At 57.0% G+C, this 11,114-nt stretch overlaps 4 protein-coding genes and 1 non-coding gene across 5 annotated transcripts; 2 read left to right on the top strand and 3 right to left on the bottom strand.

Moving 5' to 3' along the window:
• The first annotated feature begins 118 nt into the window (after positions 1-118).
• Positions 119-191, top strand: BO66DRAFT_t7. The gene has a single exon. It is a non-coding gene; the product is annotated as a tRNA-Lys (tRNA).
• Positions 192-540: 349 nt separating this feature from the next.
• On the top strand, positions 541-2,306 carry BO66DRAFT_387372 (pantothenate transporter). The gene is made up of 4 exons (XM_025646287.1): positions 541-983; positions 1,035-1,249; positions 1,312-1,488; positions 1,555-2,306. The coding sequence occupies exons 1-4, from the start codon at positions 577-579 to the stop codon at positions 2,211-2,213; spliced, it is 1,458 nt and encodes a 485-aa protein (XP_025509321.1). The 5' UTR covers positions 541-576; the 3' UTR covers positions 2,214-2,306.
• A 64-nt stretch (positions 2,307-2,370) lies between these two features.
• On the bottom strand, positions 2,371-4,998 carry BO66DRAFT_467188 (SLC26/SulP family anion transporter; the record flags this gene model as incomplete). Its single annotated transcript, XM_025652543.1, has 3 exons — positions 4,709-4,998; positions 4,504-4,649; positions 2,371-4,437 (listed from the first exon to the last, which is right to left on the bottom strand). The coding sequence occupies exons 1-3, from the start codon at positions 4,977-4,979 to the stop codon at positions 2,371-2,373; spliced, it is 2,484 nt and encodes an 827-aa protein (XP_025509320.1). The 5' UTR covers positions 4,980-4,998.
• An 872-nt stretch (positions 4,999-5,870) lies between these two features.
• BO66DRAFT_387370 (catalase/peroxidase) lies at positions 5,871-8,630 on the bottom strand. Its single transcript, XM_025646286.1, has one exon. It carries the CDS (start codon positions 8,422-8,424, stop codon positions 6,145-6,147), a length of 2,280 nt encoding a protein of 759 aa, XP_025509319.1. The 5' UTR covers positions 8,425-8,630; the 3' UTR covers positions 5,871-6,144.
• A 497-nt stretch (positions 8,631-9,127) lies between these two features.
• Positions 9,128-10,480, bottom strand: BO66DRAFT_387368 (uncharacterized protein). The gene has a single exon (XM_025646285.1). The coding sequence runs from the start codon at positions 10,389-10,391 to the stop codon at positions 9,174-9,176; it is 1,218 nt and encodes a 405-aa protein (XP_025509318.1). The 5' UTR covers positions 10,392-10,480; the 3' UTR covers positions 9,128-9,173.
• Positions 10,481-11,114: the final 634 nt, after the last annotated feature.

Below are 11,114 nucleotides of genomic sequence, written 5' to 3'. Positions count from 1 at the left end.
GATGCGGGGGGTCGAGTCCAGGTTCTTCACCACCATGCATTTCAACAGGCCGCAAAGGTTCATTTTTACTTCAATGCAGGGCTATATAACTCAAAACGTGCACCTTGATCACCAACCAGCCCGGCTAGCTCAATCGGCAGAGCGTGAGACTCTTAATCTCAAGGTTGCGGGTTCAACCCCCGCGTTGGGCTTTCACTTTTGCATGTTCTTTTTGTCATTTGCCGGCATTGAAACAAAAGCTGCGTGATGACTAACCAACCCATCAATCCAGCAGCAGCATCCACCATCCACCACCCTATGCTTATCAGCTGTGGCGGATTTCACCATCTGCAAGGAGTTTTCGCCACGACCAATAAGACCTGGCTTCTTCCCTTCTTCTTTTCACTGACGCGAGAGCAAAATACCATTCACAAGATGGCGTGTGACAGCCACCCGCTTGTGTAATGCTGATTCCAAGCCTTTCTCTATTGCGACCGTTAACTTATATAGGCCGAGATAAGCCTTTCCCGCGGCTCGCTCCATTCACCACCACCCTTGAACCACCGAACAGTGCACCCCTCCTTCTGTAGAAGCATCATGGCCTCGCTTCGCAGTTGGCTGGCGATCCGACTGTGGGGATCAGAGCCCAAGACTCGCGCTCTGCTGGCCAAACTGGACATCACCTTGTTGCCCTACTTCTCGTTGGTTTGGTTTCTCTTTGGCGTCACCCGATCCAGCTATTCGTCCGCCTACATCAGCGGGATGAAAGAGGCCCTCGGCTTCCAGGGCAAGGAGTACAATTACATGAACACCGCCTACCTGGTGGTGTATGCGGTGTGCCAGATGCCCGGCACCAGCTTATTGACCATTGCCCGCCCCAAATACGTGTTTGTCACCGCCAATGTGACCTGGAGCGTCTTGACCTTGATCACCTACAAGATGACGCGGGCCTGGCAGGTCATCTTGCTCAATGCGATTGAAGGAGGCTTCTCGGCTATTGCCTAGTATGTCCACTATCATGAAGTTTGATGTGCTGATGCTGACCCTGGGACCAGTGTGGGAGCCCAGTTCATCCTCGGCTCGTGGTATCAGAAGTCCGAGCTCGGGATGCGGGCGGCAGTCTTCTGTGTGTTTGGCCATATCGGCACGATGGCTGGGGGATGGATCCAGGCCGGTCTGTTGGCGGCACTGGCGGGCAAAGGGGGTCTGCCAGCGTGGAAATGGATCTTCATTATTGTCTCCGTGATGACCGTCCCGGTTGCACTCTTTGGTGGGTTTGGGCATCGTCACCACACGATTGACGACCATTGAAGACTAACAAGTCGTGTTCAGGCTGGGTGTTCATTCCCGACCTGCCATCCCACCGATCCGCGTGGTATCTCACCGAGGAGCAGAAAGAACACGCGGTGACTCGACTAGGCGTCGTGCGCAAGCAATCCTGGGATGCCACAGTCTTCAAGCGTGTCTTGCTCAGCTGGCAGTTCTGGCTGTTGCCGTTCATCTTCATGCGTATGTAGCCCCTTGCCCCAGGTGTCCGTCTTCCTTCGGCCACTCAGACCCCTGATCATCGGACAGTGTACTCCCTATCGGTGCAAGAGGTGTCCAACAATGTGATGCCCTACTGGATGGCTTCAAGGGGCTACTCGACCATCCAACAGAACAACTACCCCACCGGAATCTATGCTGCCGCCATCTTTGGCACGGTACTCTACGCCATCATCTCCGACCGACTGCAGTCACGCTGGCAGGTCTCGCTCGCCATCGGCTTCACCTTCGTCATCGGCTCCTCCATTCTCGTCTCCAACCCATCCACCGATGCAGGGTACTTTGTGGCCTTCTACCTGATCGGCACCACCTATGCCCCCCAGGCGATCTGGTACTCCTGGATGGCCGACGTGACAGCCCATGACCTCCAGCTGCGGGCTATCACCACCGGGTTTATGAACTCGTTCGACTTTGCCTTTGTCACCTGGTGGCCGTTGATCTTCTTCCCGGCCACCGATGCGCCCAACTTCCACAAAGGGTATATCGCAAGTTTGGTGACGGGGGCGTTGACCCTCCCATTTATTGGACTGATTGCCTATCTTGAGAAGCGAGACCTGGCGAGAGGGAGAATTGGCGTGACGACGGGGGAGCCTCCTCTCATCGATGAGCGGAGGACCTCGCGTGAGGGAAGCCCGAACAAGATGGGAGACGATTCCATCGTTGTGCGACCGGCTGAGGTGGAGGGATAGAGAGGATCGGCGATGCTGGATGAATTCTATGAGCTTTGCGCCCGGAGGGAGACAGAGACCTGGAATCTTTACTACGAGTAAGATAAATGCGACCGGCTGAAGTTGTGCTGGGCCGATTCATTGAGTATCCTCAGTACGTAGCGTAACATCGCATAACCTACAGCTTAGGAGACACCCCCACCCCCCCTTCCAAGCTCTTATTGACCGCTGCCAACGCCCCCGTCAGATCGGCATGGAAATGCGGCATATTCACACCACTCACCATGGCGATGCGTCGCCGCGGGCCTTCGAACACAGTGCCACCCGCGTGTGGCACTGGATGCGTCGTCGTGATGGCATTCTCAATATCCGACGACAGGTCCGACTCATCCAGTGCAGCCTGCGTCGGTTTGGTTGTTGTTCGCATGCCTTGCTTATCAATCCAGCCCTTGCCACTGGCTTGAGACTCGGCATCGCTCGGTCGAAGCGCCGTCCCATCCCCCAGGCCCCCATCCCACTCCGCCAGATCTACCACCCTACCCTGTGGCGACTCCGACAGCAGAGGTTGTCCAAAGCCAGCAGCCACCAGGGCACGCTTCGTCCATTTGTTGTTGACATGCGCGAAATGCCACTGCACCAGATTTGGGGCGGCATACCGATCCAACTGGTTGCGGACGTCGATCAGGTTCTGGATGGCACTGATATCGACGTTGTTGACCGCAGCAAAGTCCAGAATGATGGCTCGGAGTATGGGCTGGGAGACAGACGAGTCCTCCATGGTCGACCTTTCCGCATTGTTCCTCGCGCGTGGACCGGGGTCATTCCACGGCCGGTCCCCAGGCTTAGCATAACTCGCAGGATCGGTCCGTCGGGTGTGATCGAAGATGTGCTGGACGAGATGGTCGGTGTAGTGATTGGCATTGGGGTAGTTGAACCCGTCCGAGAGACGGTAGATGAACACCCCCGGCGTGGGCTGAACCAGCTGGATCGCCGGGTTGGAGCCATCCGCGTGGGACACCGGCAGGTAGAGCGATCGTGGAGCAGATTGAGTGTAATCATTCTTCGTCAGGTCGATCGTGCTGGAGTCATCCAACAGATGGTCTCCGATCACGGAGTGGATTTGCACCCGCCCGAGAAACTGCCCGCGCGCTTTGGCAATGCGGAAGAGTAGCACCGCCAGGGACATGCAGATCGTACAGTAGATCCCGATCTCGATGGTCGAGAAAATGATGACCACGATCCCCACCAGGCAGATGATCGCGTCCAAGGGGGCAACCTGCCAGAATCGGTAGATGGTGCTCGGGGGGGCGATCAGGTCCCCCACGGCGTGCACAATCACGGCGGACAGGGAGGATGAAGGGATAAAGAAGAACAGAGCCGGCAGGGCATAGATCGCCAGCAGAACCACCACCGCAGTGATCACACCAGCCAGAGGCGTGCGTACCCCGGCTTTAGCCTTGATGGCGGTGCGTGAGAAGGAGCCGGTGGCGGGATAGCCCCCGAGGAAGGGTCCCAGCAGGTTCGCAATCCCAATGGCGATGAACTCTTGCGACGGATCAATGGTATAGTTGTTGACGCGACCGAACGACTTGGAAATAGCAATATGCTCAATCACCAGGACGATCACCGCGGCTGGCAGCTCGTGTGCAAAGGTTCGAATGATATCCACGCTGATCTTGGGGACTCCAGCGTGCTGAAAGCCATACGGCACCTTGCCCAGCAGCTTGAAAGCCGGGTTGTGGCGACGGTGCAGGTTGACCGCCGCACTGATCATCGTGTAGAACAAGATGACAAAGACGGTGCGGAGAGTGGAGAGGAAGAAGAAGACTTTCGCCTTGTGAGGGTATTTGCGTGAGCCGTACTTGCACGCCGACCGGATGCCATACAGCATAGCCAAGGCAGTCAGGCCCATGGCGGCGTCCATCTGAGAGGTCGGGAGATAGCGCAAGGTATCAATGATGACTTTGTATGTCGCTCCGCGAGTCGAGAAACTGGCAGTCTCACCGAGAACCGTCTTGATCTGTCCAGCACACACGTTGATCGCGGAGCCGGTCATGAACGCTGTGATGGCCGGCAGCGGAATGAAATCGACGATGAACCCCAGACGGGTCAGTCCCAGAAAGGTGACGATGGCACCACACACAATGGCTAGAGCTCCGGCGATCGTGGTCGCTTCGATGTCGGGGTATTTCTCTTGCGTGTCGATGATGATGGTCCCGACGAGAGTAGACATGACCGCCACCGGCTAAGAGAGTGGAGGGTAGGTCGGTCAGCCGTTGGGTGTGCATGGCAATTGGAAGTGAGTACTTACCCCGATGGTAATATCTTTCGAGGTCGCGAAGAACCAATAGATCAGAACCCCCATGAAGGAGGAGTAGAGTCCGTATTCCGCCGGCAGCTTAGCTAGGATGGCATAGGCCATGCCTTGAGGAATCACTACCGCACCGACGGTGATACCTGGAACCACCATCAGTCAGCCTTTTCGACTTCTGTGGTAGGCCATGAGCTGCGCCTACCGGCAATCATGTCCCCAATGAACCATTGCATATTATAAGACCATATCCATTGCCAAAAGGGAAACATGTGGTAGAAGTAGTGGCGGACGGCCCGCCCAGAGGGCGTATGCTCTCGCACCCAGTCGCCGAGGGTAGGTTCAGGCTCGAGATAGTAGTCGACATGTTCGTATGCGTCGTGGGCACCAGGCTTGTGGGAGGTAGGGATTGGGTTAGAGGGGATAAGTTCAATCCCCAGCAGTTTGGCCGCAAGACGGCCTATCTTGCTCGACATGATCCAAGGCTAGCCGGTGAACTGCACAGAGAAATATTTGGCCGGGCGGTGGTCATGGTGCGGCGTGTGGTGTGGCATATAACTACCTAGTACGGAGTATATCGACCTGCATCCGGTAGTGGCAGCATTATGGGGCGCGATGTCGTGATTTTAGCTTCTCAATGCTCATTTGGTCTGCTGGCCAGCCCTACCAGGGTCTTCGCAACCTGCTCCCAGTGCCAGGGTTTTGCTCTGGCCATTCTTGGAGTAGCCGAGCGACGGCACGTAGAGTACAATTGGCTTCTCGATCTCAAATTATGTGGCAGAGTGTTGTCCTCTCTACGAGACCTTCCCAGCCTTTCCATGAATGGTTGCCGTAGAGGATACTGTCCCGTGTTCTGGTGGCGTGTGGCGTGGGTCGTAGCAGGATGGAATTCAGTCCGCCGATGTTTTGGGTTGCTACGCCCACTCGGTGGTCAATCCAGCTCAGTGTCTCAATACAATCGGCCTTTACATGTTCCATCTTGGCCTACTGAGGCTATATTGATCAAGCTCGTCGTATTCATGACCTGGCTGGTTCTTCAGACGCGTGAAAGGGATGATGGGGGATAGGGCTGGGTGAGCGAGAGAGACAGATAGATAGGGCTGACCCACCCGTAGTAGGGCTGACTCCATTTCTTCCCCCTGAACCACGCAGCGTCAGACCACTCACACCGTGGGCTTTGGTTGCTGCCTAAACTGGGTCGTCCTGCTGGTGAAATATTGTGTTTTGACTGGACTGACAGACCCGATCCCTACCCACACCAGAATGCTTGTAGACTAGTCAGTCGAGTTAGTCAGTCTGGTCGTCATCTTGTGCTCGACTGCGATAGCTCTGGATCATCCTTCCTCAACACTGGTATCCGGTTGCTCAAGAGTTAATCCCTAACAGCGATTGTTGCACAGCCATTCAGCCATTTCACTGTCCGATACGAAAGTCCGAAGTGCATTGTCCCTTATTTCGCTCCCCCGAGAGATTGGAAGGCAAAGCTACCAGGTGTGCTACAGACCCATGCTTCAGTCATGCTTCAACTCCACCAACTTTGCTGAAACTGCTACAACCAAAAGCACAATGCACAACGTAACATGATAAGCTGATTTCATTGCCTAAACTCATTACAAACAGACTAGCCGTGCTCCGGCAAAGCTACAATCGAGAGGACACAATCGACTGCTTCTTGAGATCAAACCGATCCAGGTTCATGACCTTGTCCCAAGCGGCCACAAAGTCCTTGACAAATCGAGCTGGACCATCGACACTCCCATAAACCTCGGCGATCGCCCGCAGCTCGGCATGCGAGCCGAAGACCAGATCCGCGCGCGTGGCCGTCCACTTGCGCTGGCCGGTTTTGCGATCGGTGCCCTCGTACAACTCCCGACTAGCATCCGTCGCCTTCCAGGCCGTGCTCATATCCAACAGATTGACGAAGAAGTCGTTGGTCAACTGCCCCGGTCGGGAGGTGAAGACCCCGTGAGACGATCCATCGTAGTTCGCGTTCAGCACGCGCAGACCACCGACCAGGACGGCAAGTTCCGGCGCAGACAGGCTGAGGAGATGAGCCCGGTCCACGAGGAACTGCTCCGTGCGCACGCGAGGGGTCGAGCGACCGTAGTTGCGGAAGCCATCGGCCACCGGCTCCAGATGACTGAAGGATTCGACGTCAGTCTGCTCCTGCGAGGCATCCGTCCGACCGGGGATGAAGGGGACTTGGATGTTGTGGCCAGCCTCACGAGCCGCCTGTTCGACGGCCGCACTGCCGGCCAGCACGATCAGATCGGCCAGGGAGACCCTCTTTCCGTTGGGAGCAGAGCCGTTAAACTCCTTCTGAATGGATTCCAGGGCAGCTAGGGTCTCCTGCAGCCCGGGCTGTCGGTTCACCTCCCAATCCCGCTGGGGCTGCAGGCGAATGCGGGCGCCGTTGGCGCCGCCGCGCTTGTCGCTGGCCCGGAAGGTCGAGGCGGACGCCCACGCCGTCGACACCAGCTTCGACCGGTCGACGCCACTCTTCTCCAGGATGGTGCGCTTGAGGGAGGCGATGTCGTTGGCATCGATGAGAGGATGGCTGACGGCAGGGATGGGATCCTGCCAGATCAATTCCTCGGTGGGGGCCTCAGGTCCGATGTACCGAGTGCGGGGGCCCATGTCGCGGTGGAGAAGCTTGAACCAGGCCCGGGAGAAGGCATCGGCCAGCTGATCGGGGTTCTCGAGGAAACGCCGCGAGATCTTCTCGTAGGTAGGGTCATAGCGGAGGGAGAGATCGGTGGTGAGCATAGTCGGCCGGTGGCGCTTGGAGGGATCGTAAGCGTCCGGGATGATGGCCTCAGAGTCCTTGGCCACATACTGGTGAGCCCCCGCGGGGCTCTTGGTGAGCTCCCAGTCATAGCGGAACAGATACTCCAGGTAGTTGTTGCTCCACTTGGTGGGAGTCTTGGTCCAGATCACCTCCAGGCCACTGGTGATGGTGTCGGGGCCTTTGCCAGACTGGTGGTTGTTCTTCCAGCCGAGACCCTGCGACTCGAGGCCGGCGCCTTCAGGCTCTGCCTCCACATTGCTGGACGGGGCAGCCCCGTGGGTCTTACCGAAGCTGTGACCTCCGGCGATGAGAGCGACCGTCTCTTCGTCGTTCATTCCCATGCGACTGAAGGTGACGCGGATGTCCCGAGCCGCAGCCACGGGATCGGGATTGCCATCCGGCCCTTCGGGGTTGACATAGATGAGACCCATGTGCGCCGACGCCAAGGGCTTCTCCAGGTCTCGCTTGTGAATGTCGCGATGGGGGGATTGATCGCTGTCGACCACTCCCTCAGCCGCCACCCCGGGCTTGCCATCGGAGTACCGGACATCGTTGCCCAGCCAGGTTGTCTCCCCACCCCAATAGACCGACTCATCGGCCTCGAAGGTGTCCGGGCGGCCACCCGAGAACCCAAAGGTCTTGAAGCCCATGGACTCGAGGGCCACATTGCCCGTCAGCAGCAGCAAATCGGCCCAGGAGATCTTGTCGCCGTACTTCTGCTTGATGGGCCACAGGAGCCGACGAGCCTTGTCCAGACTCACGTTGTCGGGCCAGCTGTTGAGGGGGGCAAATCGCTGCTGACCCTGCCCTCCCCCGCCACGGCCGTCGAAGACCCGATAAGTGCCAGCACTGTGCCAGGCCATGCGGATAAAGAGACCGCCGTAGTGGCCAAAGTCGGCAGGCCACCAGTCCTGGGAGTCGGTCATCAGGGCATGGAGGTCTTTCTTGAGGGCAAAGTAATCCAGGCTCTGAAAGGCAGCAGCATAGTCAAAGTCGGCCTTCAATGGGTTGGTGGTGGAGGTGTGCTGGCGGAGGATGTTGAGCTTCAGCTGCTCGGGCCACCAGTCGGTGTTACGCGTGCCCCCGCCGGCCACATTGGCGTGGGCCTTGTAGGGACACTTGGACTCGCCCATGATGGTGGTGTTAGGTTTTTTTGAGAGGGAAGGGGTTGCTCAGTCAAGAGATCTGAGGAGGAGGATGTTGAAATGCAATAATGTAGTGATAGTGGTGATGATGATGATAATCGATCAAAATGATACTCAAGATGAAGGTGACGATGAAGATGAGAGGATGGAGGAATGGAAATCAGAAAAGAGGGGAAGAAACCCAACCCCGCACTGTATACCTGTATTTATACCCTCCCAGTGAATGCAGGCTGGGTAGGACAGCCAGGCTGGCCAAGACGGCATGAGTAATGGACAACTGCCTCGCCCTTCATTTGCTGACTGACCACAAAGGGCCAGACACGTGGTGGGGATTGGAAGCAAGAAGCGAAGCGGGGGATCATCGGCATTGACAGCTGAAGTGAATAATGCTCATTTCACCACTGGTTGTCGACATCATCACTTCTCACTGGGGAGGGAATGGGGCCGTCTGCTGACTTGACTTGACCCCGCAAACCATGGAAATCCCTCGGGCAAATGGCCAGCCCTAACTGGCTGATTCATGGATGATCTGAGGGGCCACTCACTGCACTGGCTTCGTAACACCAAAGGGTCCAGACTCCCCTTGCTTGACTAATCCGTGGTTAGTCATCCGCTGAGTGAGAATCCCTGTCTAGACTGAGTGGGATCCATCAGGCAGGCATAGGCACAATCATGAATCATAAAATATGGCATTGGGTATATGATACACATAATTCTAAAATACAACGAGTCATGCTCTACTTGCTCTCCTCCTTGGCCTCACTCGCCAGCTTCTCGATCTGGTCCTTTCGCTTCTTCAACACCTGCTGCAGCTCCTCGACCGTCTCCTTGAGCACTCCCTCCGCCTCCTTGCCCTTCTTTTCGCCCACCGTGCGCAGCGACTGCAGCTGGTTCAGGATGTCCGATCCGCCAGGGACCATCTTCGTCCACATGTCCAGGTCGAAGGAGCTGGTGTTCTTGGCCTGATCGACCTTCTCCTTGACAAACTTCTCCACCTGCTCCGTCTTGCCGGACGAGGCCGAGTCCTTGACCAGACCCCACAGCTCGCCGAAGTTGCCCTGCTTCAGCGCATCGGCGTTGTTCTCCACCAGCTCCTTCAGCTGGGGGTTCTTGTCCAGGTACTGCTTGCTCTCCTCGAGGCCCTTCTGCCACGCCTCATCGCCAATCTTCTGCAGCTTCTCCTTCTTCTCCTGGATCAACTGGCGCACCTTCTCCGCCGACTGCACGCTGAATCCCTCCTTGGCAATGCTGGAGACCTGCTCCCAGGTCTTGTTGACCTCCTCCTTGGCCTGCGGGCCGTACGCGTCGCCCATCTGCTTCAGCTGGTCCCAGCTGCCTCCGACCTTCTCCTGCAGCCAGGGGTGGTTGTCGAGGACATCCTCCGCTGCGTCGCCGGACAGCTCGGCCAAGCGACCGAGGTGTTTCTGTAGCACGCGCAGGGCCTCGAAGGCGGTATCTGCGTTGGAGCCGCCCTTCTTAGTCACGGCCTTGATCTCCGAGTAGGCATCGCGAACAATCGCGTCAAACTCGCTGCCGTGCTTCTGCTTGATCTTCTCGAGGTCGTCGAACGCGGTATCGATGTACTTGCGCGCTCCCGGGATGAAGCCGGCGTAGCTCTTCACGGTGTCGCGGAGCCAGTCGAAGGCCCTGTCGGGCTCGGGTACATTCTGAACGATCCCCTGCTTCACCTGGTCGGCGTAGTTCTGGGTCTGCTTGACCGTCTTGACCACCGTGCGGGCGCCGGAGAAGTGGTACCAGGCGTAGCCCGCGACGAGAGTGACCGCACCACCAGCCAGACCACCAACCAGGGCGGGGTTGCTGCTGCTGCTGCTACCGTTGGAGCTAGATTCTGCCGAAGAGGACTGGAAACGGGCGTTGGAGTAGCGGTTCTTCAGGAAGTTGGTACGTTGCTGTCTGAGGCAGCGGGTCGCGACTCTGGGTGTACGGTTCATCATAATGGGTGGTTGTGAGGGGGTGTGTGAGAGAATTTGTGGTGGGAAGAAAGATGAGAGGAGATAGTGGAGGTTGTGGAAATCAATTGATTATAATGGACTGAGTGAAGACCGCAACCGGGGGGAGCATCCCCGGACTATAAATCACACAAATCACTGGTGGGAATGCAGCCATTCCGCACCCGTCAAGATGACGCACGCCCAGAGTTGTGGGGCGCTAAACCGCATTAGGACCATCTCAATCTGGCCAAGACCCGATCTGGCTCCGGCCCAGCGACCCGGTGCCCACGACGTAATCATTCCTTCATGCTCGCTGTTTTTGTGCCCACGTCATGCTTCATAGCCAGGAAGACTACTCCAATAGAAGAGACGGGTATTTCCTGGTTGGGGGGAGGCTGTACCTGACGCACGGGCATATTCCTGTCCAATGTGAAGGAAGCGTAGCATAATTTAGTCGGGTATGACGATCGTGGCTGTGAGGGCACTCCCCCTGAGTTGCTTGTGGGTGGGTTGCTTGGTAAGGGGAGATTGCGGAGGAACACATACTATGTATGTATCTTCAGTCTTGTAGTCTTGTTGACCACGGCTACTCCCGCCGCAGGGGCCTTAGCCACCCCCAATTATAGCAACAAGGTCCATCCATGTGCTTGATGTATGGCCGTCGGACAAGACGGAGACTACATTCTTAATTGTATGGTTCTCGCTCGAAGTAATCTGGAGGTTAAA

The sequence above is a fragment of the Aspergillus aculeatinus genome (assembly GCF_003184765.1).
Source record: "Aspergillus aculeatinus CBS 121060 unplaced genomic scaffold BO66scaffold_1, whole genome shotgun sequence".
NCBI classification, from domain to species: domain Eukaryota; kingdom Fungi; phylum Ascomycota; class Eurotiomycetes; order Eurotiales; family Aspergillaceae; genus Aspergillus; species Aspergillus aculeatinus.
Note: the sequence above shows the minus strand (reverse complement) of the source record. Positions and strands in the feature narration are given on the sequence as shown.

What these genes read in the sequence shown, in the direction of transcription:
- BO66DRAFT_387372 (XM_025646287.1), top strand. Translation starts at nt 577, where the DNA reads ATGGCCTCGCTTCGCAGTTGGCTGGCGATCCGACTGTGGGGATCAGAG. An exon ending in GGCTTCTCGGCTATTGCCTA is followed by an intron (nt 984 to 1,034) that starts GTATGTCCACTA and finishes CCCTGGGACCAG; the next exon opens with TGTGGGAGCCCAGTTCATCC. An exon ending in CGTCCCGGTTGCACTCTTTG is followed by an intron (nt 1,250 to 1,311) that starts GTGGGTTTGGGC and finishes AGTCGTGTTCAG; the next exon opens with GCTGGGTGTTCATTCCCGAC.
- BO66DRAFT_387370 (XM_025646286.1), bottom strand. Translation starts at nt 8,424, where the DNA reads ATGGGCGAGTCCAAGTGTCCCTACAAGGCCCACGCCAATGTGGCCGGC.
- BO66DRAFT_387368 (XM_025646285.1), bottom strand. Translation starts at nt 10,391, where the DNA reads ATGATGAACCGTACACCCAGAGTCGCGACCCGCTGCCTCAGACAGCAA.